General features: G+C 54.4%; 2 protein-coding genes and 1 pseudogene across 2 annotated transcripts; 1 reads left to right on the top strand and 2 right to left on the bottom strand.

Moving 5' to 3' along the window:
* Positions 1 to 1160: 1160 nt before the first annotated feature.
* On the bottom strand, positions 1161 to 1771 carry LOC102992354 (mediator of RNA polymerase II transcription subunit 28-like; annotated as a pseudogene).
* Positions 1772 to 2543: 772 nt separating this feature from the next.
* PFN3 (profilin 3) lies at positions 2544 to 3085 on the top strand. The gene has a single exon (XM_007102878.1). It carries the CDS (start codon positions 2619 to 2621, stop codon positions 3030 to 3032), a length of 414 nt encoding a protein of 137 aa, XP_007102940.1. The 5' UTR covers positions 2544 to 2618; the 3' UTR covers positions 3033 to 3085.
* Positions 3086 to 4349: 1264 nt separating this feature from the next.
* SLC34A1 (solute carrier family 34 member 1) lies at positions 4350 to 17330 on the bottom strand. Its single transcript, XM_007102877.2, has 13 exons — positions 17255 to 17330; positions 16197 to 16326; positions 15909 to 16058; positions 15695 to 15823; positions 15298 to 15441; positions 14245 to 14356; positions 13926 to 14121; positions 13747 to 13842; positions 8076 to 8145; positions 7627 to 7794; positions 6264 to 6380; positions 6039 to 6163; positions 4350 to 5380 (listed from the first exon to the last, which is right to left on the bottom strand). The coding sequence occupies exons 2-13, from the start codon at positions 16303 to 16305 to the stop codon at positions 4877 to 4879; spliced, it is 1920 nt and encodes a 639-aa protein (XP_007102939.2). The 5' UTR covers positions 16306 to 16326; positions 17255 to 17330; the 3' UTR covers positions 4350 to 4876.
* Positions 17331 to 24461: the final 7131 nt, after the last annotated feature.

Raw genomic sequence — 24461 nt, 5'->3', positions numbered from 1 at the left:
GTAAAATATCTTCCCAAACACCGAGTCTCCCATGCACCCTGCAGTCAACCTTCCATGCACCCTGCAGCCTCCCACCTCGAGGCCCCAGTCCCTTGGAATCAACACCACCCATTAGCAAGAAATTCATTAATGGAAAAATCTGCTCCAAACAGCAGAACAAACAAACAAAACTCAAAACTCAGAGATGATCACAGCAAACTTTAACCCTCATACTTTACCTATGCCCCAATTGAGAGCAGGGTCCACTCTGTTACTGAAACTGATTATTGCAGAAATGACTATCACTAGCATATCACTGCTCCTACCACCCCCAAAAGTAAATAAACACTACACAAAATATAAACTTACCCCAAATAAAAGTCAACATTGGGCTTCCCTGGTGGCGCAGTGGTTGCGCGTCCGCCTGCCGATGCAGGGGAACCGGGTTCGCGTCCCGGTCTGGGAGGATCCCACATGCCGCGGAGCGGCTGGGCCCGTGAGCCATGGCCACTGGGCCTGCGCGTCCGGAGCCTGTGCTCCACAACGGGAGAGGCCACAACAGAGGGAGGGCCGCATACCACAAAAAAAAAAAAAAAGTCAACATTAACTTAAGGATACTACTGGATTCCTATAGCACTAGGTTACTGCAGTACAATAACAGTTACTACGCTAACCTACGATATTATAATCCTCTTCCAACCTATTTACAAAATATCCTCATCCTGAGGTTCTGGAAGTGTTACATTGTTGCATTAGACTCCTCTTCTTGAGGTAGTTCAGAGTCTTGAAAAACAGCAAATTTACATATTTTAATATAGTGCCACTGATGGGTAAATTATCATAAAAGGCCTACAACTGAAATCCTCATCCTTTGATATGCAGATCAGATCATACAAGCTTTTCCCCTCAGATCATACAAAATAATCTAAAACTGGAAACATTAACACTCATTCAAAAATAAAAATAATAACAAGCAGCCAAAAACAAAAAGGAACCTGTAAATGGCATCACACTAACAGTCTTAAACTTTGCTAAAGACAATACACTTGGTTTACCAAAGCAATAAGCATTTTATAAAGTACTCCAGAAATAACACTTATAAAAATAGGGGGAAAATTTTAGATGAGAGCACAAAACTAAAATCATATTCTCTGGCAAAGAGTTCTCCCAAAATGACATGTCTACAAGAAGTGATGTTTGACAAAACTGTGTCCGCGCTGACTCAGCCACCAGCTCATGTTCAGGTGGCTTTTCCTCAGATTTGCTTCATCGGTGAAGGGATATTTGCAGATGCCTGCTTGAGGTAAGCCAGGGAAACCTGAGGGATGTCGGCTGACTTTTTGTGCTGCATATTGATGTCCTCCAGCACCTGCTGCCAATGTCTCAGTTTTGTTAAGTGCTTCTGGACCAGAGCATCCTTCCGCTGTAATTCATTCCTCAGTTCTGAGACATCCTCTTTGATAACTTGCTCTGGTTTCTGGACAGATAACTGCAATCTTTTTTGTAGGAAAAAGCATTCTGTCTGTCTCACAATATCTAGAAATTTCTGGATACACTGATCAACACCAGTTCGAATTTCTTCCTGATCTGTACCATTGACATAATCCTGACTCACCAGAGAAGCAAAGCAAGCCTCGAACAATGACTCCTACTCATCCACCAAGGTATTGTTAGAAGTTCTTGGAACACCTGGTATGGCCTGAAGAAGCGAAGCCTAGCCCAAGAGCCCCGGCGGAGAAGGCAGGGGTCCGGGTGGCTGCCCGGAGAACATGGCTCCCAGTGGAGCCACCATTTCTAAAATGGCCTAGTCATTTGTTTTAAAACCTCCCCAGGTGATTCTGTCTGCAGCGGAGGTTGAGAACCATGGTTCGAAGTACTTAACATTAAATCAGTGGTGTGGACCCTTAAGGCTGATGGCGTGGAAGACCCTCACGCCTGCCCCAACTGTCACTAGGGCAGTGGGTTTCAAAGTGTGGCTCCTGGACCAGCAGCAGCATCGCCAGGGAACTTGTTAGAAATGCATATTCTCTGGCTGCATCCCATACTGCAGAATGAGAAAACTCTGACTTGGGGCCCAGCAATCTGTTTATCAGCTTTCCAGGAGATTCTGATACTCCTAATGTTTGAGAACCACATTCTGGGAGTTGAATGGTTATCAGGCTGAGAGGTCAGGCAGTTTAGACATGGCACCTTTCTTTTTGTTCTTAAACTCGTGTGCTGTGCTTGATGGGCCATTTAAGTGTTCGCTTGTTTGTTTTGAGAGTTATTTTGACTCGTGCGATTCCCTCCTTCAGGCTAACTTTTTTTTTTGGTATTTTTTTTCTGCTTATCACACTTTTATTGTAGAAAATTTGAAAAATATAGGATAAAAGTGTGAAGAAATGAAAATCACCTGTATCTTACTGTCTAGAAATAACTGCCATTATCTACTAACTTTAGAGCTTCATCAGGCGTAAGATACGAACGCCGCCCCACCCGCACCCCATTCTCCAGCGTAGGTAGCCGCTCTGTGACCTTGCAGCCACCTCTACGTCACAACCCCGCACCCCGAATACGTCATAGTGCCCCGGGCGTTCCAGGTGCGCGGCGCAGCAGGACAACCCTCGAAAGTGAGAGGCGAGGGGCGCACTCTGAGCCGGATGGGCGACTGGAAATGCTACATCAGTGCGGTGCTGCGGGACCAGCGCATCGACGACGTGGCCATCGTGGGCCACTCGGACAATCGCTGCGTGTGGGCATCGCGGCCCGGTGGCCTGCTGGCGGCCATCTCACCGCAGGAGGTGGGTGTACTCACGGGGCCGGACCGGCGCACCTTCCTGCAGGCGGGCCTGAGCGTGGCGGGCCGCCGCTGCTGCGTCATCCGAGACCACCTGCTGGCCGAGGGAGACGGAGTGCTGGACGCGCGCACTAAGGGGCTGGACGGGCGCGCCATCTGCGTGGGCCACACGCCTCGTGCTCTCCTCGTGCTTATGGGCCGGCGGGGCGTGCATGGGGGCATTCTCAACAAGACGATGCACGAGCTGATCCATGGGCTGCGCTCGCAGGGCACCTAGCAGGACAGCCAGACAGCGCCAAAATAAAGTCTGACCTGGGCGTGGCAGACTCACCCTCCGGTTGTGAGGGGGATGGGGAGGGTTGCAGATGCGGAAAGTACTTTACTAGAAGATCCTTGCAGAAAGGGTATCTGGTGAGGTTGGTATTATGAGTCCAGAGGCTTCCCAGCCTCCTGAGCCCTACCTCAGGCCCTCCCATGGGTGCCCTGCCTGTGGCTTAACTCCCTAGGCCAGAGTCCAAGGGCCTTGGTGCCTTCCCAGGGTCCTAAGGACGGCCAACCCTAGGAGGGAGTTCTCAAACACTCTAACTCAGGCCTGAGCATCCTTTCCCACAAAACTTTCCACAGATCTGTGTGGGACATACTGCAAAGGAAGTCCCGTCCCCACCCTCCCACAACACTCCCTAAGCTGGAGGCCAGGGTACTTCTCATCCCCTCCACATGGCAAGAGGAAGCACTAGTGAGGGTTGTGAGTGGGTGATGGTGGGGCTGATAGCCTGGAGAGCAGCTCTAGGGCTTGCAGGCCCTTGCATCTCCCTGCACATACTTCAAAGGGGACGAAGGTGGGGGTGGGGAGGCACATGTTGCAGACCATCACAACTAGGTCTGGGGCCCTACAGCGTTCCTGCCTCCTTGGGGTCCAAAGGCCCTGGATATGTCCCTGGACTAGAGGGAGGAACTTTGGCACCCCCCACCCCTTGACCCTCCCTCTGCAGGCCTCAGCTCAGGGGGCCCTATGGAGGAGGAGGAATTGAAAAACTTGGGTGGGTTTAAATGACGGCTGGTTTATTGCCCAAAAGTAGAGGATAAAGGTAGGAGGGAGAGTGGCTAGTTTCTGCGCCCTGTGCACTGGGGTCCAGGGCATGACCTCTCTTGCGCATCTCCACCCTGCCTCTCCTTCCCCCAGTGGCCCTGACAGGCCCACACCTATTACTTGTTTTCTGGAGAACTGATTTTATCCCAGAGAGAGGGAGGGAGGGAGGCAATGAGGTGGGTGAGCAGAGGCAGATAGAGACCAGAGGAGGTAAGCCTAGTGGGGTTAGCAAAGAGCCCCTCCTTACACTTGCCTTAAGGTGGCCCTAGCCGGGGCTCCAGGAAGGTTGAACTGTGGATTGGACTCATTAGGCAGGGCCAGGAGGATTGTTGGGGAGAGCTTGTAGGCTGGCTCCTCCAGGGCACAACAGGCTCTCTTTGGGAGGGGAGATAGTGCTGCTGAACCCCAAACCATGGTCTCTCCTCCCCCCTAGATGGAGAGCAAGCAGACTTCCAAGTGCACAATGAGAGTTTCATTTCTTTCTTTTTTTTTTTTTTTTAAATCAAGCAGTGTTGGGGAAGAGGGTTGTAACAATGATACAGAAAACCTGGGTGAGGATGAGGAGAATGGTATCACGGAGGAAGGAAGGTGGCAGGGAGGGGGCGAGAATTCAGCCAGCGACTCAGGCTCCCACATCTATGCGTGAGCAAACAGCTGTAGGTCATGAACTCAGACTCACCCTTACTCCCACCCAGCCCAGTCAGAGTTGTGTGTGCACAAGGACACAGTGCAGGTCTCCAAACACATGTGCAAAGGACTCAAAATCATACCCAAGTAACCTGCAGTTGGCCCGCACCCCCCACCCCACCCCCAGGTGCATCAGTACGCATATGCAGGCTGTCACACAGGCTCACCCCAACATGCCCACGTGTGCACATAACACTGTCTCTCAGTTACACAAGCCCAGACCTCTGAGGACCTGCGCAAGGACAGGCGCATGCCCAGAACACACAGACACACCCCTCTGCCCTTCTACCCCGGGCACCAGCCACAGGCATTTCGTGATTCCAGGCAGCAGTCTGGGCTGGAGCCTAGAGACGGGTGGCGTTGTGGTGACTGGGCATCGCGAGGCGGGGGGAGGGTGTGGCAGGGGGCAGCTCCTCCAGGAAGACCCTGGCGGGCAGCGGGGGTGAGCGGGGCTTGGGCCTGGCACAGCACAAGGTAGCGCGGGTGATGAGGTGGTCCAGGGGCTGCAGGGAATGCATCCAGCGGGGCAGGAAGTCCCATGTCTGCAGCCACTTGGGCAGGCACCCGGGGCTGCGATTCTGCAGCATGCTGACAAGTACCACGAAGGCCAGCAGGGCCCCAAAGGGTGTGCCCACACCTACCATGGCCTGCCAGCCTGCCATGGAGATGCCAAACACCAGCGATGGCAGCAGCAGGAAGCACAGGAGGAGGTAGAGGACGGCGAACCAGCGGTACTTGGCAGTGCGTTTGCCCAGCGCCTTGGCCATGTGGATGGGCAGGCGCGTGCAGGGCACTGGGTACCACAGCAGGATGCCTGAGATGTTGAAGAAGAAGTGGCAGAGGGCAATCTGCAGGGGAGAGGGCGGAGGGGTGGAGGTGGGCAGGGGCGCCAGCTCTTGAGTCAGGATAGATAACAGTGGCCCTACAGGGTCTGGGCAGCAGGAAAGGCAGCACTTAGGGCTGACATTCCCCCAGTAAAATACTGAAACACTTCTGGACCAGTAGGTAAATAACTGCTGCCCTGAACTCTCCACATTTCCCCCACTGATCTCCCTCTCAGGAATTCCCCAGCAGATCCTGCCCAGTTCCAGTAGCTAAAAGATTCACACCAGTTTCTGGCTCAGAAGCTCTGGCCTTCTGAGTGGGCAACATCCTGGCTTATCAGTTACTCCTTTGCTCCGAGAACAGCAACCCCTTTGCTGTCTGCCCCCCCAGTCCTTGATCCCCCAAACCGAGCCAGCACCCCTTCCTCAGAGTACAAATCCCTCTCACTCTTGTTCGATTGGCGTGGCTCTCAGTAATGTCTCTCCCCTGTTAGACACTAAGGTCTTGAGGGCAGCACCAGGTATACTTTGCCCGTATGGTTTCCATAGAGTCTGGCATAGGGGGTGGCCCTTAGTAGGCAGTAAAAAACTAATTTGTACGTGTTGTCCTACGTTGGCTCAGGCTCCAGGCACCAGTCCTAGCCCTGCCCTGCCTCTGGCAGGGTTACTCTCCCAAGCGCACCTGGAAAGCACTGGACAGCTTCTCCCGGGGGCTGGCCAGTGCAGCCAGGATGGCCGTGGTGGTGGTGCCGATGTTGGCGCCCAGAGTGAGTGGGTAGGCGCGCTCAAGGCTGATCACACCCAGGCCTGGGAGTAGAGGAGAGGACATGGTTTCCCCAGCTCCTTCCTTCAGCCCTTTTCCTGTCAGCCCTGCCCCACCTGACCCTGCCTCAGCGTGGGGACTCACCGATGAGTGGGGTGATGGCCGAGGTGAACACAGAACTGCTCTGGACAACGAAGGTCATGCCAGCGCCCACCACCATGGCAAAGTAGCCTGTGGCCCAGGTGAAGGGAGTGGGAAAGTCTGCGAGCAAACGGTCCCAGTAGGGTCAGTGGGAGGGCATTGGGAGGGGGCGGGGACTTTCCTTGGGGAGGAGGAATCGATGTCAGCTTCCAAATGGGACCTTGTCAGTCCCCTGCTCAACTGCGGTGGCTTTTCCTGGTCCTCTTTGATCTTGGATTAAAGGCCCTTCTCAGCCTGCTTCTATCATGCTTTTGCTCCCTTGTTCCCTCTGCCTGGGACATCCTCCTCACTCCTAAATATTGAACCTCGGGACTCAGCGTGGATATCACTGCCACTGGAAAGCCCTCCCTGACCCCAGCCCTTGGGCAGACTTGGCTTCTCCCTTCTCTGAGCTCCCATAGATCCACGGATGCCCCTTATTCCAGCGTTTGTCATGCTGCCTTTGCCAGTGCCAGGCAGTGTTCCGAAAGCTCAAAATGAGGCTTAAATGAAAGTCAAACGGTATCACTGCCCTGCCCAAACCCCCAGGTACCCCCATTACCCTGGATAAAATCTAGGCTCTGAGTGCAGCCTGGGACCTGCTCTGTCCCTGTTACCTCGCTGACCTCTCTCTACCTCTCTCCACCTCACTCACTGAGCTCCCACCACACTGCTGGCCACCTTTTTGTGCCACAGTCCTGCCCAGCTGAGTCCTGCCTCAGAGCCTTTGCACTTTCGGGTAGGTTCCCTCCACCCGAAAAGCTCTTCAGCCACATCTGACTGCTCCACATTTAGGTCCCTGCTCAAATGTCACCTCTGCACAGAAACCACTGACCACCCATCAAAAGCAGCCTCTTCCATATTCTATTTGCTGTTTTTTGCTTTCTCCTTGGCAGTTACCGCTCTATCTGAATTTATCCCCCCTCGATCACTTTTTTATTGCTTGTCTCTCCCTCTGGGCTGTGAGCCCCCTGAGGGCAGGAGCCATCTCTGTGTGGCTCACCTCTGTATCCCTGGCACCATGCCGTGCTTGGCACACAGCAGGGGCTTAATGACTATTAATTGAATCAACAATGGCCTCTGAGAATCTCTTTGGAGCCACCTGCTAGAATGGAACCACAGCTGGAAGCAGCCACAGATCCCCAGCTGTCAGCACCTCAGGGGCCTCAAAAATCACCTCGTCCAATCTCTTCTTTGTTCACATGGGGAAACTGAGGCTCAGAGATGGTAGGGCTTTACCCAGATCACACACCAAGGCAGTGGCAGGACTCAGCAAGATCCAGAAGGGCCCATCCTGGGGCCTGCCCACCCACTGCTCGAGGCTTACCAGTGTTGATGACCTTCTGAATGACCTTGGCCACCTGGCCCTTGAGCAGAGAGTTGAGTATCTTGACGAGGAGGATGAGGCAGGTGCACAGGAGCACCAGGGAGCCAGCCAGCAGGATGAGCCCCACAGCCAGGTCAGGCAGGCCTGTGTCCACGAAAATGTGGCTGCCTGCGGGAGGGCGGTGGTAGTGGTATCAAGCTTCTGAGAGCTGACCCCCTCAATCCAGCTCCTAGCCCCCAACCTTTGCCACCCTCTTGGGCTCAGAGCCAAAGGCCCTGCCTCATGTCTCTTCAACCTCTAGAGCAGGGCCAGACCCAAGCCCAGGAGCTGGGCTGGCTGACAGCTGTCCTTCTGGGTCTGGAAGCAGCAGTGGCCAGGTGGGAGATGGCCCTGCCTCTGCCAGACTCTGCCCTGCTGTGCCAGACATCTCCCACGCTGCAGGTACTCACATTTCTCCATGGTGGCATTTCCGAGCATCCGGCTGGTGTTGGCCTCTGCCCTGGGCCTGCGGGAGGGAACCTAGATTAAGAGGAGAGTGACTTAGAGAATTCAGGAAAATGCAGCCTGGGATGGGGGCTAAGGTGGGGGTTAGGGAGAGATGGGGGATGGAGGGGATACAGATGGTCCTCTTGACTACATGCCCTTGGATGTTTTGCTTGCCCTCTCTGAGTCTGTTTCCTCCAATGATGAAATGGAGTTGAAAATATCTGCCACAGGAGAATCTGGCTGTAGTCGGCCCTCAGAATATTCAGCCCCATCAACCCACTGATCTGGCTCTCACTGGGGCCCGCAGGGGCCTCCTGATCTGATGGTGTCTTGTCCATGTTTTCTTCTACCTCTCCTTGACATTGGAGGCTGCTGACCATGGCCCACTTCTTCTGAAAAATCTCCCTTCCCCATCTCTTATTATCAATCCCTCTCAGGGCCTCCTCTTCCCCAGCATCCTTGCCCTTTCCTCTCCCCTCAGGCACCTAGCCCACGTTCTGTTTTCCTCTTGCTCAATTCCTTATCTGGAGGGGGTGGGGCAGAGGTCCCAGGACCAAAATCTCTTCCCTCCCCCACCTACTATCGGTGAAGAGGAGGGGGTTCCTGGAGAGGGCCCTTAACTCAGAGGACCCAGGACCAGGCAGGTAGCCTAAGTGAGGGGCTCAGCCTGTGCGTGGAGGTGGTGGGGAGTGTCCTGGGCCTAAAGGGGCAGCAGCTACTCAGCTCCAGGCCACTGTCACTGTCCAGGGATGCAGCCCGATTAGCCAAAGGGCCTGATTCTACAAGAGAAACCACAACTCTGAAGGTTTAGATAAAATCTCCCAATCTGTAAATGTTGGCAACTGCTTAAAGACATACTTTACAATTCTGTGAAGGCCAGTCTGGCCAGTTGTAGCCTTCTTGGGTTAAGGAGTTTTTTTTTTTTTTCCTTGGCACAGCTGGTGGGATCTCGTTCCCCGACCAGGGATCGAACCCAGGCTCTCAGCAGTGAAAGGGCAGAGTCCTAACCACTGGACTGCCAGGGAATTCCCTAACCATTTCGTAATTGTCTTGCCAGAAGCTGTGCACTGACCTTCAGTGATACCTTTTAGTTGCTGAGTTTGCCTTGTCTGGTTTTCACCGGGATCTCGTTCCCCGACCAGGGATCGAACCCAGGCTCTCAGCAGTGAAAGGGCAGAGTCCTAACCACTGGACTGCCAGGGAATTCCCTAAGGAGTTCTTTTAAAAATGCAACCCGGGCTCCTTACCTTTCCCCCAGGGTCCCATCAGTGAAAGTAGAAAGTGGGCCAGGCTTGGCTAGGAAGAAGCCATGTCACAAAGGAGGACTTGAGCTGCAGAAAGGGGCCCTTACTCCTTGGGCCCCAGGCAAAATGAAAGAGCCACAGCTTCTCCCTTTCACCACAATCTGCCTCCTCTGGGAGCTGATATGGACCCTGGTCCCATTCCCCCAGGGGGTCTGCAGCCCACACCCCTCTGACCTTCCTGGGTGCTGAGGGTAAGGGCTCAGGTGTGGTGCTGGCACTTGGATTTACAGCTTCTTTATGTTTTATTCTAATCTGTGTCATTTAAAAAATGTGTGTCAGAGATAAAACTATTTATGGCACCTGACTTTAAATTGGGGTTTATTTTAGTGGCATGTACTCCCCTGAGGGGGGCGGCGTGCTCATCTATGTACCCAGTTGGCCATACCAGGGCCCTGGGGCATCCTCAAGCCTGGGCCAGAATTGCAGGCCGAGAAACCAGGAGAAAATAGTCTCTGATGGGCTTGATTGGAAAAGCCGGCTGGGAAAGTGGTGGTAATTGTGAGACAGCCGGGTGTTTGCTGTCTGGCAGATCTGAGTTCAAATCTTGCTTTTATCTCAGCTACCTTGTGCAAGTCATGCCACCTCACTGAGCCTGTTTTCTCTAAAGCAGGATAAGAAAAGAGCTGTTGCAAAGGTTACAGGAGGAAATATGTGTGAAGCACTCACGACAGGGCTTAGATCATGACAAGCCTTCGATAAATTGTGCCTCCAAATAAGGATTAGACCCCCTCCCTCCCTGGGCCTATCTAGTATCACATGGTGTGTGGGTATGGGTTGACTTCCTAGGTCAGGATCAATGGCTCCTGCAGACATGCCTGAAGATCCTGGCCCTGCTGGGAAGGAACTTGGTGGACCATCTTGCACTGCACTGGGCCTAGGGGTCTCTTGGGGGAGGGTTCTCTGGGACCTGGGGAGGCTGGAAGAGGAGGAGAGGAGCTCCACTGGGGTCCCACTCAGTGCTGACAATGTCAGGGCAGGGAAAGGCTGGGGGCTAGGACTTCTGAGTTTTGGAAACTTGACCTTCCTGCCTGGGGTTATGTGGCCCTGGCTGAGCTCAAAGGGCCAGTCCAGAGACCCTAAAGTGCAAGAGAGGAGTGTGGAGGCAACAAGAGTGGCAGAGAGGGGGTCAACTGCATTGCCAGGCTGGGTGCGCAGAGACGGGAGGGGAAGGAGCAGGCCCTGGGGCTTCCCTGTCCAGCAGAGGGGAAGGTGGGAGCTCCAGCCTAGATAAAGAGCTGCCAGGCCCAGGGTCTGGGGTATAGCCCCAGGATATGCCCATCCCTCCTGGGCCTGGGGTAGGTGGGGGTGGAGGAGTGGGAGGGGCATATGTGGAGGGGGTGCCTTAGCCCTGCGCTCAACCCCAGCTGAGCACTCCCTGCTGTGTGACACTGGACAAAACACGTAACCTCTCCAAGCCTCAGTTTCCTTGTCTAAAGCATGAGGTCCATAATGCTGCCCACTTCTCCCCAGGGGCTAGTTGTGAGGAATCTGGGAAGAGAGTTTGGGATTTATGTGCTTGCAGAGACAACCCAAATTCAGGAGACACCTCTAGGAACTGAAGAATATGATTAAGCTCACAGAGGAATGTGGGCTCCAAGAATCCTTCCCCTGGGGGAAAACCGTGCAGGATGTGGGTGTGTGCAGTAGTCTCCCCTCCAGGAGAAGAGGTGTTTTAGGGTCTTTGCTTTTCTGGAAGCAGAGCGTGAGTGCTCTCCTAGCAGCGCCATCTGGTGGCAAAGAGGAGAATTCATTTTTACAGCCACACCTACCACCCTGGAGGGTCTCCAAGTGGCTGTGGTCACCTGGTGGCATTCACGCCTGATACACAGAGTGGGAAATGGACACATATGGTGGGATATACATCTGGAAGAGACAGCGAAATGGAGAGTCAAGAGTGTGGGCTCCAGATTCCACCAGGATTTTTGTCCTACCTCAATCACATAGACTTGGACAAGCCTGTCTGAACCTGTTTAAAATGGGGTTGTGACAATCCCTGCCTCCCAGGATGCAAGTCCTCAAAAGAAGCTGGTTTAGGGCTTCCCTGGTGGCGCAGTGGTTGAAAGTCCACCTGCCAATGCAGGGGACACAGGTTCGTGCCCCGGTCCGGGAGGATCCCACATGCCACGGAGCGGCTGGGCCCGTGAGCCATGGCCACTGAGCCTGCGCGTCCGGAGCCTGTGCTCCGCAACGGGAGAGGCCACAGCAGTGAGAGGCCCACATAACGCAAAAAAAAAAAAGAAGCTGGTTTAAACCAGGTACGTAGGGTTGACAATCCACACTGTGACCACACAAGAAGGTAATTCCCAGGACAGTGTCAGGACCCTGGAACATCAAGAATTGTTGGGATGCTAACAAACACTGCCTCTGGTTTTTCTTTCACCATCTGGAAAACCCCAGACTGTCAATCACATAGGTGCCCTGGAGGCTGGCTTAGGCGAGGTTGGACCTAGCTTGGTGAAAGCTGGAAGCAATGAGAACAGGTTGGAAGGGGCCACAGGAGACTCGGTGGCCAGAGGAAAAACGTGAGTCTTCAGTGCAGGAGGAGCTGCCAGTGCATGTGGCTGAGTGAGCCACTTTCCAAAGGGGACTGTCCCAGAGAGAGGGCCAGAACAGGGAGCTCACATCCCACCCCCAGCTACTCTCCAAGCCAAGGAAATCCAGTCTGGACCCTGCTCTCAAGGGAAGGTTTCCTGGGACAGCTGGGACGAGAAAACAGTGCTCAGGCAAGTGGTAGCCGGAGCAGCGGAGGAGCCAGTGAGGACAGCCCGGCCCAGTGAACTTGGGTGGGTTGCTTCCAGTCCCTGGGCCTCAGGACCAGCATCACTGAGGATTCCATTGGGTGAGAGCTACATTTGCCGGTGCATCCTTCAAGGGGAGACCAGGTGAATGCAGCTGCAGGCAGGCCGCAGGGATTTCAGAGGACTCGAGGATCGCCACGGCTGAGGAGCTCCCTTCCACAGCTTGCTTTTTGTGAAGTTCAGAGTGTGTGACTTTGGTCTCTTTCAGGTTTTGCTGTGAAGCAGAGGGGATTTTGGCCATTCAGAGAGCTTGGAGAGGGCCCAGAGTGCTCATGAGAAGGGGAGATGTGTTAGAGGGGTCACAAAGCCAGCGTGAAAGCTGTCTGCATGGACTTTTTGATGTCAAACTGCCTTGAACACTCAGAAGGACTGAGCTGGAGCTGTGTGCCACTCAGATGCAAAGGAACCTCGCAGGGCCAGTTGAAAGAATGTTCTCTGTTCACGCTGGGATAAAGTCTGGGAACATCAAGTAGCAAGTGAAGAGGGTGTGCTGGGCTTCCGGTTTCCTTGTCTTTCATTCTAAATGGTGTTACTTCTTGTATGTCTTAATCAAGGGGGAGCAAATACTGTGGATTATGGTTTTGATGAAGCATTTTCCTTTTTATGGCTGAGTGAGAAAGTGTGTTAATTGCTAGCTTCCATGTTAGCCTGGTGTAATGGCTGGTCCACGAGTGTCCAACTGATCCAAACGGAGCCTCATTCCAGGCATTAGAAGCCAGAAAGCAGCAGGAAGAGTGCAGCAGGACAAGGGGACACCGGCCTGTGGGAGTCTCCAGGGGAAGGAGCCCAATATCAGTACAAGTGGCTGTTGTGTCTCCAGTGAGGTCTCCATGGCCCACTTGTCCTGCTCCTGGGCCAGTTTCCTGTTGGTCCTATTTTTCCCAGGCATCCTTATAGCACTCTCTCCCCACCCACCTCCGCACATTACCTGGGCCCCCCAAACAGGGCAGAAGTGAGTCATTAACCCCCCCTGGCACCCGGGGGGAAGAGAGAGCCCTAGATTGCAAGACCTGCTCTTGGGGCCCTGAAGCAGTAGGACAAGCTCTGGAGAGTTTCTTAGCCCCTTGGAGCCAATTTCTCTAGCTATGAAACCACAGGGTTGAGCCATATCAGTCGTTCTTCAACTTGAGCGTGGAACAGCCCTAGAGGGCTTGTTGAAATGTAGGCTGCTAGGCTCCACCTGCTTTTTTCTGATTTAGTGGGTCTAGGAAAGGGCCGGATAGTTTGCATCTCTAATGGGTTCCCAGGTGGTATGTGTGCCACTGGTCCACACTTTGAGAACCAATCTCTGGGCTAGATCGATGACATGCTAACTCTAATTGATTGGCAACGGCTGCCTGAAGCTGGTGTGAGGCTGGGAGGGTGTAGCAACATCTGCCATAGGCACAGTATCACCGCAAAAGTGCCCCATATTTGTCCTCCCAGGGTAAATGATCCCCTAGGTCTACATAGAGTTTTTGAACAGACAATGACACTGGCAGTCAGCTGTCTGAAGAGGGAGTCTTCTCACTGAAGCCAGACCTGGGACTCACCTCCATGGGGTTTGGGTGGCACCAGATCCGGATGAGACTGTGATTTCTCAGGGACTCATCCCCCGTGGCAATGCTGGTAATCACGGACTTGTCCAGCTGTGGGCAAGGTGTGGGAGGGGGGAGTGAGGGTGGGGTCCTACAGTCTCTCAGCCCCCACCCCATGACAGCCCTGCCTCCACCTGAATGATGAGCTTAGTGAAGGGCTCCGTGATGATCTTGAGCAGGTCAGGGGCATCGCGGCCGCCACGGATGTTGAAGGAGGCCACCACAAGTCGAGTGATGTGGTGCAGGTACCCAGTGGCAGCCTCCAGGGGCAGCAGGACCAGAACTGACAGCCAGTTAAAGCAGTCGTGCACTGTGGCCCCCGCGAAGGCCCTGGGCAGGGAGGCCACGTTGCAGGGCAGGCTGGAGCCAGGATGCACTCAGACTGGGGGCTCCTGGCGTCTGGGACCACCCTCCCCCGACAAGGACAGGCCCCTCACTGCTCCACCCCCTCACCGCCGGAAGTCAGTTCTGTCCCCCGCCTGCATCAGGGCCACGATGGTGTTGGTGACGGAGGTGCCGATGTTGGAGCCCATGATGATGGGGATGGCAGAGCTCACCTCCAGCACTGGTAGAAGAGGGCGCCTCTTAACTAACTGGATAAGGGCCACCCAGCTCCTGCCCCACGACCTCTCCTGTCAGACCCACTGCCCTCATCCCTGCCCCCAGCAGGCATTCCTGCCATGCTGCTGACTCTGCTCAGCCTCAGCGTCGCAGGTACATGGGGGCACATGCTGTGTGTTTCCATGTGTGCATACATGTGAACTGATGTTCACATATGTGTACCGCACCTGTGTATATGTGAACGGGTGTGTGGGTGCATGTCTGTGAGGGCACGGGTTCTAAATTCAAATGTGTCTCTGTGCTTGTGTGTGCACATGTGTACACGAGTGTGACGTCACTTTCATGTGTCAGCTTGGCTAGTACCCAGTTATTCAGTCCAACACTAACCTAGATGTTGCTGTGAAGGTGTTTTGCGGATGGATTTGCCTCAACCATCAATTGACCTTGAGAAAAGATTAACCTCAGTAATCTGGGTGGGCCTCATCTCATGAGGTTAAAGGCCCTAAGAGCAAAACTGAGGCTTGCCTGGGGAAGGAGAAATTCTGCCTGTGCACTGCAGTATTGGCTTCTGCCCAAGAGGCCCAGCCTGCCTCACAATCACGTAAGCCAATTCCTTGCAACAAATCATAGATCTCTATATATCTCCTGCAGGTTCTGTTTCTCTAATTCCTCCGGTTCTGTTCCCCTGATTGATGGAATGAATGACTGTGTGGCGACATGGAGGTGAGCCTTCCTGAGGCTGTCCTCCCTAGTTGCCACCCTTCCCAGCTCCTGAGGCGCCCCTCCTGGCTGAGACTCCAGGCCATGCTTTGGAGAACAGAGTGGGAGACACCAGAGCTGCCCATTGCCCGCGGCCCCTACCCCCACTCCTGCTCTTCCCACCCCAGCCGCAGGTCCGGCATCCCAGCCCCCCACTCCTTCCCTGGCCCTGGTGGGCCAACTCACAGCCAGAGGAGACCATGCTGACCACGATGGATGTGGAGGTGCTGGAGCTCTGCACCAGCACGGTCACGAGGATCCCCACCACCAGTGCCGCCACCGGGTTGGACAGGATGGCATTGTCCTTGAAGATGTCGCCAGCAACCTTCCCTGGGGAGCACGAGCCAGCGTTGTCCGAGACCCTTCAAAACCCTTCCCTGGTCCCCTCCCCTCCGCCCTACCTCTCCCCTGAGGCTTCCCTGGGGAAGGAGAAATTCCGCCTGTGCACTGCAGTATTGGCTTCTGCCCAAGAGGCCCAGCGTGCTTCACAATCACGTAAGCCAATTCCTTGCAACAAATCATAGATCTCTAGATATCTCCTGCAGGTTCTGTTTCTCTAATTCCTCTGGTTCTGTTCCCCTACCTCCGGCCAGCTGGAAGGCTGAGCTGAGCACGTCCAGGGAGCAGACGAAGAGGTAGAGGAAGACGAGCATCAGGGGTACCTTGAGAAGCGTCAAGCCAGCCCGGCGCAGCTTCTGGGCCAACCCAGGCTCTGGAGACGGGCCAGTCATGAGCACAGTGGCTGCAGGGCTCTGCCGGTGACTGCCGACGCCCCTGCCCCCCCGACGCCGGCCCACCTGGCTTCTGCTCATCCTCCTGGGCCAGCTTGGCAGGCAGCGGGTCATAGCGCTCCAGAACCTCCCCGTAGGGGCAGCCTTGCTCGGCAAGGGCCACGGGGCCCAGGCTGGGGAAGGCATAGGCTGAGGTCCCTGGAATCCTGTGCAGGACTGGGGAACGAGGCTGGTCAGGAGTTCCCTGAGGCCCCATGTCCCGGGGAGGTTGGGAGGGGTGGGAAGAGGGGTGGAGGCCTCCCCACCGGGGCGGGACATGGGCAAGCAGGGTCCAGGGGTGGGAGCAGCACTCACCCTGTGGGCTGGGCACATAGGCAAAGGCCGCCCCATGCATCATGTGCCCCCCACAGACTGGGAGTGGGGAGACAGCCCGGCCCTCCAGCCTCTCTCCGTAGGACATCATCCTGGGTACACACTGTGGGCCCTGCACATCAGGGGCACAGCAACACTGAGTGAGAACTGCCGTGTCCTGGAAACTCACACACACTCACACACCCATCCCTCCACATCCACACCCGTATGCTCACGTGCGCAAACACCCATGGTGTGTGATCCCAAACATACATCCAGCGAAGCACACCCTCCACCCCGCCGACACACACACCCAGAGCTGCACACTCAGGTGCTCAGCACAGATTTGGGGATTCATTCATTCATTCATTCAGCAAGTATTTATTGAGCATCTACTCTATCTAAGGCACTGAGCTCGATGCTGGGGTACAGCTGGCTAAACACACATGCAGCTCCTTCCCCCAGGAAGCTCAAAGTCTAGTGGAGAATTAGATGTCAATGAAATAATCCCTCAAATAGATGGAACGTGGCAATGGGAACAAGTGTTCTAATGACAGATACAGGCGTCACCAGAGTGCCCCTGGGGCACAGGGGTTCATCCTCACAAGTGAACTTCTTTTCCCATCCACCCCTACCCCCCAGCAATAAACAAGCACTGATGTGCCTTTCTGCCATGAATGAGGCTCAGACCAGGACTTGTTTAGTTAAGGAGGGCCCCCATCCTGTCCCCAAGTCTGGGAAGCCCTTGACTTGCTTTAGCTGCCCCTGAATTGCCGCAGGAGTTCCCGGCTGTTGGGGTGGGAGTGCCCCAGTCTGCTTCAGCACCCCACCCTTCACCCCCAACCTTATTCCAAGGGCCCTGGCTGTGGGGTTGGGGGGCATGCAGAGCTGAATTCCAAGCCCTGGAAGAGCATGAGTCTGTTTTACTCTGGGGCAGTGAGCCAGGCTGGGCTGCGACTGAGATGTTATAAGGGACAGGAAACAGGCACAGTAAGGACAGAGGTGAGGAGCCTGTTTCCTACTAAGAGCTGGGGATGGGGATGTGGGGACCCTGGACTCACCTTGGTGTTCTGTGTTTCAGCTCCTGCTCAGATGCTCAGGGAAGCCCTTGGGGCCTGAGGAGAACCTGGGATCCTCTTCTTTATACCCTCGGGTCAAGGGCAAAGTCCCTAGAAACCTAGCTGCCCTCCCTCTGTTCCCCAATTAGCCTCACCCCCGAGATTCCTCCCGGTTAATTGCTAATCGTCAGCTCTGCAGGGGGCGTCTGTGGACAGGCTCTCCCCTCCCCCACACAGATACTCAGCCGAACCATGACCCAGACCCAGCAAGGAGGGCACAGATGCATCCCATGCCCCCAGACAGAAACCCTGATGCCACTCAGGCACCTTGTTCCCAGGGTCCCCAGAGATTCCATGGCTCTGGCCCCTTTCCCTCATTCTTGGCCTGACGGTACTCCGCAAGGAGTAACACAAACACCCTTCAGCCTTGCCTTGCATCTGGGTGTCTATGGGTTTCTCTGTGTGTCTTGAGGGGCATTTGGAGGAGAGGGAGTGTGTGATGGAGGAAGCAACAGAAGACAAACCCAGAGAAGCTATGTAGCGCTGAACTGTGGAGGGTCCAAGACCACAGATCCAGGATGTGAGCCTGAGAGAATCTGCCCCTGGCCAGATGGGACAGGGCCTGGCCCGCATTTTAGAATGGTCCCAGGTGTGGGGGGTTGGGATGTGTCAAAGGGAGTGAGCCTGGAAGCAGAGAGACCAGTTGAAAGGGTGATGAGATGGTCCAGGTGAGAGAGGATGAGGTCTGAATCTAAGTAAGAAGAAGAGGGATGGAGAGGAGAAGATGCACCCCACGGATACTTGGGCAGGACAATTGGTGTTGGGAGGGTGGGAGGGAGAGGAAATATATCACAGTTGCACTTCTGGATCAGGAAGCTGATGATAACATGTCTGTTGTAGAGTCCCTGAAACCCAGACAGGGGTCTTAGGGAGTCTTTGAGAAGCTTGTTTCTCTTTACAGGACCCTGGAGCCTGAGTTGGGGCCCATATTCACAGGGAGATGAGAAGGGAGCTTCCCTTCTAAGGGATTAAGATTTTCTCAGATCCAGGAGTGGTGAGTTCCATTCAAGATCTAGCTTGGGCAACTGTCTGAGTGACCTAACATCCATCGGCCCATCCATCCATCCATCCATCCATCCATCTATCCATTCATCCATCCATCAATCCTTCCATCCATCCACCTAGCCAGCCAGCCAGCCAGCCAGCCTTGTGTCTATCCATCCATTTCTAAGCACAGTAGTTGAGTTCCTATTCCATGCTGAGCCAAGACTGCAAGGCCAGCTTCTCTCCTGATCCAAGAAATGGTCCAGTCCCTGAGTCGGCCTGGGATTCTAAGTACTCACCTCCCTGAGCCCTAGTCCCTTCCCTTATAAAATGGCAATGAGCATCAATTTTTCAGTGAGTTGTAGGATTCAATGAGATAAATGACCCATCTCAGTGCCTAGAACAAAGTCCCTCAGCATGTTTGTTCTCTTCATGCTCTCATGCCCTTTTCACTGTCTCCAGGATGGCTGAAGTGTCCCCGCCAAAGAAATGGCCCCATCTCCTCTAGACTCTCAGCCCTGTTTCAGGTCAACAACTCTTGGCTCACCAGCTACTCTGTTTGCTCAGGGTCCCCTGAGCTACAAATCTTACTCAACATCTTACACATCTTAGGGTGACACAGCCCTAGCCTTTTCCATCAGGGAGGATGGACATTTCTGCACAGTTCCCCCTTTAACATTAGTGCTTAATTTGCAGCACACTGTCGAGTTATCTACTGCATAGAGTTCACAACAGACTCTGTCGAAGTGGTTAAGAGCAGAGAACAGGCCAGCCTGGGTTTGGATCCCAGCGCCACCACATTGTGGCTGTGGTAGTTTAGGCCACAGAACCCACAGGGGAGAGAGGGGTTAGGGGGGCGGAGGTGCGGCTGGGATTGGTTTTGAGGAGAATGACCCTAAGTCCTGGTTTTCCTGGCCAAGTCCGGATTTATGACTGTTGGCCCAGAGTCCCCTTTCAATCTGCAAAGTGCCCTGGTCTGGACAATAAGCCATATAGTCTTTTTTTTTTTTTTTTTTTTTCCAGTACGCGGGCCTCTCACTGTTGTGGCCTCTCCCGTTGCGGAGCACAGGCTCCGGACGCGCAGGCTCAGTGGCCATGGCTCGCGGGCCCAGCCGCTCCGCGGCACGTGGGATCTTCCTGGACCGGGGCATGAACCCGTGTCCCCTGCATTGGCAGGCGGACTGTCAACCACTGCGTCACCAGGGAAGCCCCAGCCATATAGTCTTATGGCTTGTTCTGGAAGATTCTGGGGAACTAAGGCAGGGAATCAGCCACACAGTGCTTGCTAGAAGGGTCTCCATTCATAGCAAAAAGGAAAATAAAGACAATCCTGCTTCTCAGAAACATCACTGTGTTGTTTAAAACACTGCCTTTTGTCCTTTTCCCTGTGCCTTTTCTATCTACTTTGGATTTTATTGTCTCTGGAAGACTGCGTCTTGATTTTTTTCATCTAACATGATAACATAAGCCTTTTCCTGTGTCTTTACACTCAGCACAGATGCTGTTTTTAATGACTGCATCACATTCTGTCATGAACCCTAATTTACATGGTGAATGCTTGGGTGTCCTAGAACCTCTCCTACCTGGAGCGAGTGATTTGGGTAAGACTGGCATTCATGTACAGGTGGGAGGGGCGTTGCTGATCCAGGGAAAGGCAATTATTACTGAGTTCTTGTGTTGGATTCATCCTTGAGCTGATGGGCTCAGAGATTGTCTGGGTATGTGCACCCCCGCCCACAGGCGTGGTCCTCTCCCCTGCCTGCTCCAGTCAGACCCCGGGCAGGAGGAGAGGTATCCAAGGCACTCCTTATGAGCTGGGGGTGTGTCTCCTTTTTAATAAAGTTTGGATCTTTGACAGTTTTGAAGCCTACCTTCCCTGCCCTCGTGGAGCTCAGGGTTTAGCGGGGGAGGCAGTTATTAATCAAATGCATCGCAAGAGAAACAATTACATAATGCTGTGGATCTCCACCACTTGCAAGAATATTTTGTGGGGAGTGGGGCTGCCACAGCCCTAGCAAAAGCATGGAAACTTGGGAGCTGACCAGAGCTGCCTTTGGGACTCTTGAGAGCAGTGGAGAAGGTGGCCACACCCCAGCCCCCAAGCATTTCGGCCCCTCTGCTCATCTCAGCCCACTTCTGCTCATGGCCTGCCTCCTCTCTGTCTGTGATAGACTCTGTGTGTCCCCTGAATGGTGAGTCCTGCCCTGTCTGCTCACCTGCACTCTGGCCACGGCCTCCCCCAGACCTCTGGGCCTGGAGCCTGGGTGGTTGGTGGTGTCTCACACTGAGAAAGACACCCGGGAGGAGGAGCAGTTTTGGAGGGAAGATGCAAAGATCTGTCTGTACTGAACTGTACCACTGTCTGAGGTGTCTCTGGCGCAAGCAGTTGGAGCTGCGGGTCTGAAGCACACGATGTTCTCCTTTCCCCAGATGGGGCCTCTTGCGTGTTCCAACCTCAGTGAGCAGCATGTGGTCCAGACATGGAGCCAGACATGGAGGAGGCATCTTTGACACACGCTTCTCCTCTGCCTCCTGGTCTCAAATTCATCCCCCAATTCTCCCAATTTTCCTTTTCTCGGAACTCCCTAATCCTTTTGCCGCCTCCCCGGTCCTGGCCACCATCTCTCAGCTGGGTTATTGTAGTAGCCTTTCCGTCTGATTGCTCCCCTCAATCTAGTCTCCCAAAAAGCAGCCAGCCAGCCTTCCAAAATGCAAATCTCACCACATCACCCCTCTTCCTTTTAAATCCTACCCCTGCTAGCCCAAAGACCAGCATCCTGTCACACACAGCCTCAGGGCACAGCGTGACTTGGCTTCCTGCCTGAGTGACCTCAGGTGAAGGTGCCCCCAGGGAGAGTGTGCACAGTGAGAAGAGACCCTGCCAAGCCCAGAGGAGCACCACATTTGAGGGAGGACACAGGAAGAGGCACAGCAGGGATAAGGGAGGAAGAGCAGAAAAGCAGATGCCTCAGAAGCCAGGGTTGCCCACGTTTTGAAAGAGATACCCTAGTCAGCAAGATCAAATGCTGCTGAAATGTCAGGAAACGTGAGAACAGAGTGGATTTAGTGACCCTCGAGAGCCTAGTCGGGGCAGTGCTGGGGGAGGGGAAGGAAAAGGAGGTGGGAGCAGAGACAGCATGGCTAACGTGCATGGGACAGGCTGACAGACACTGAATTTCGTCACACCGACGACAAGGATTTCTCCAGGAGCGGTATGATTGCTGAAGGGAGTAGAGAATGGTCCCAAGAGCAAGTGTGTGGTCCAGAAAGGGAGCAATTTGTGGAAGCTGGCACAACCAGCTCCAGTTATTCTCCCTTTTCTGCAATTCTCTGTTAAGATCCATTTGCTCCTTAAATACACACAATTTGCTGCACGTAAGTTTTCTGCAGGACCTAAAGTTTAACGACAATCAAAGGAGGAAAAATTGACATTCCAGACCATCTGTTCATGACCTGGATTTTTTGAGGGGATCTGGTTAATGACAACAGGGTTTCCCATCAGCACAGTTTGAGAAACTTGTGCCTCTTCTCATGAATAAATTTAATATTCAACCAACATATAAGCCCCACGGAGGCGGCACGGTGCTGTACGTCGGGAATATGGGCATCAACATTCCCGCCCGGCATGCAGCCAACACAACTGCACACCAACACAGCATGAGTGTGCATTGCACACATGGATGCATCCTCTCTGTATCTGCAGTCAAAGCAGCCACTCTCACCAGCAGGCTGAGTGACACGGTAGGGGTCACTTGTCACCTCCCTCTGGAAACAGAGCAGTCCCTCCCCTGGCCCTCTTGACTGTCCTCTCTTAGAGAGCCTGGATTTTGATCTGAGCTGCCCAGCACAGATCAGGCAGGGCCCTGAGACATTGTCCCATCTGAGCCCCACTTTCCAGAGGGGGAGCCCAAGGCTACATTAGATCCTCTGGGTCCAGGGCAGGGGCGGCTGACCTGAGGATGCCCTGTCCTTGTTTGGGGGATAAGTGCCCCATGTAATGATTAATCCTGGTGGCCCAAGCGCCGGTCAGTCATTGACTGACAAGGCCAAAGTCTGTGGCCAAAAGAGCTGAGGCTGCTTTGGGCTTTTCTCAGAAATCACCTCTTCCCCCGCAGTTCCCTTCCTTACATGGCCCCAGCCCTATGCCCTTCCTGCTGGCCTCAGGGACCAGGCCTGAACGGGAGGCTGTGGACTCCCAGTTGGTGGTCCCAAGCTCTGGGTTCCAGACCTGAAGCTCGGAGGTTGGCTTCAGACTTCAGGGACTGGCCTTCATGCTCTGGGCCTGGAGCTTGTCTCCAATTTCTGGGGTCCCCACTCTGGTTCTGGCCTCAAGTAAGCTCCAGTATCTGAGTTAGTCTCGGGCTCCAGTTTTAGACATCAGATGTCGAGCTCGGGGCTCTGGTTCTTGGCGCTGGGCTCCGGGTTCTGAGCCCTAATCTTCAATTTCAGATTCCAGACACCAGGTTCTGGCTCTGTGCTTCAGGCCCCAGATCCAGGCTTTGTGCTCCAGATTCCAAGCTCCAGTTCCACACTCCAAGCTTCAGGTTTTGGGTCTGGGTTCTGGGTTCCTTCAGTGGTTTGGCAATGGGGCAGGAAGATGGGGGCCTCCTCGGCTTGTAGGGTTACCCCGGTCCACCAGTCTTAGCTGGCCACTTCGTCCTGGAAGCTGGCACTCTGTCCTGGCCTGCAGGTAGGACGCTCATTCACCTCCTTGGCTTTCTGCCTCTGCTCTACCCCCAAGCCAGTTCTCTGGAGACAGGAGCTGAGATGGTCACAGAGCACCACTCACTCAGTCCCTCCCTGCAGGAGTCACAGGACACATACACATGTTCATGTCCCTAGCTCTTCTTTGGACACCCCCAGGACCATGGTGGACATGAATGGCGCCCCCTGTGGTTGTACAGTGGTACAGGCCTGTGCCCAGCTCTGGCTGCATTTGACTCACTGTAACCAACCATGTGTGTTCCTCCCCATCTGGGCTTTCGTTTCCCTGTGGAAGCTGAATTCCAGCCTCTAATCCCCCAGAAGTCTGAGTCACCTGATCACCAGACCAGGCCCCCTACCGGGTGCACTCTGTGCTCGCCCTTGGGGGTGGGGTGGCTGTCCCCAGAGAACAGTGCATCAGCACTTGCAGCCCAGCTCCAGGTGGGCAGCCAATGCCTGTAACTGCCCCCACGCTGGCCCAGAGCCAAGGTCACTGTGTGCCCTGTTCTCGCCCTGTGCCCATCCCGTACCTGAAGGCTATTAAGGTGGGTGGGGGGACAAGAGACAGATTCTCTCTTAGAGGGTTGGAGCCACATGGAGTTGGGCCCCATGGGTGTTCTTGAGGAAGTCACGCCTCCTTTCTCAGCCTGTGAACTCTGTGGGATGGGGGTGTTGGAGGCTGCAGAGTGGTCAGCAGATGTGTGTTCTCTCCCTTCCTTCACACTGGGTGCTGGGTGAACAGGCCGACTCCTCTCCGGGCCTCCCACCTGGTGGGATGAGGGGAAGCAGCTCTGCTACCTTTCCCGACCACCCAGGAGTCCACCTCTGTGCAGTGACTTTGAAACATGGCCTCAGAGGTTAACCAGCTGGTGCCCCTGGCCCCCTTCCTTGCAGCTGGGGCCTGGCCAGGCTGGGACAGTGAGGACTCAAGGTGCTTCAGGGGGCATGATGGGGAGGAGATCACGAGGGGACTGTGGCAGAGGGACACACCCAGCCAGTCAAAATGGGCTGAGGGAGCAGTGGGCTGAAGCCCCTAATGGAAGAGTTGGGTACCACTTCTGGAGAAAGGGATGGCAGGCCGGCAGTGACAAAGAAGTGGCTTTGGGGAGTTCTTTGTGATATTATAATTATTTTTAATTGCATCCTTTTAAAAAAAATTAAAGCAAAGGTGAAAGTCTCCTTTGACCACTACCCCTTCCTGGTCTGCTTCCCATCTGCCTGTCAGTTGGGTATGTATCCTTCTAGAACATTCTCTCTCTTTTCTGTACACTTATAAGTGCCTGTGTGTTCGTGGTTTATATAAAGGTATCATGCCGGGACTTCCCTGGTGGCACAGTGGTTAAGAATCCGCCTGCCAATGCAGGGGACACGGGTTCAAGCCCTGGTTCGGGAAGATCCCACATGCCGCGGAGCAACTAAGCCCGTGCGCCACAACTACCGAGCCTGCGCTCTAGAGCCCGCG

The sequence above is a fragment of the Physeter macrocephalus genome, chromosome 2, assembly GCF_002837175.3.
Source record: "Physeter macrocephalus isolate SW-GA chromosome 2, ASM283717v5, whole genome shotgun sequence".
NCBI lineage: Eukaryota > Metazoa > Chordata > Mammalia > Artiodactyla > Physeteridae > Physeter > Physeter macrocephalus.
Note: the sequence above shows the minus strand (reverse complement) of the source record. Positions and strands in the feature narration are given on the sequence as shown.

Excerpts from the sequence above, each read along its gene's own strand:
- PFN3 (XM_007102878.1), top strand. The coding sequence starts at position 2,619 with ATGGGCGACTGGAAATGCTACATCAGTGCGGTGCTGCGGGACCAGCGC.
- SLC34A1 (XM_007102877.2), bottom strand. The coding sequence starts at position 16,305 with ATGATGTCCTACGGAGAGAGGCTGGAGGGCCGGGCTGTCTCCCCACTC. Across the intron at positions 14,122-14,244 it reads GACAGAACTGACTTCCGGCG|GGCCTTCGCGGGGGCCACAG; the intron begins GTGAGGGGGTGG and ends CTCCCTGCCCAG. Across the intron at positions 6,381-7,626 it reads TCAGAAGGTCATCAACACTG|ACTTTCCCACTCCCTTCACC; the intron begins GTAAGCCTCGAG and ends GTTTGCTCGCAG.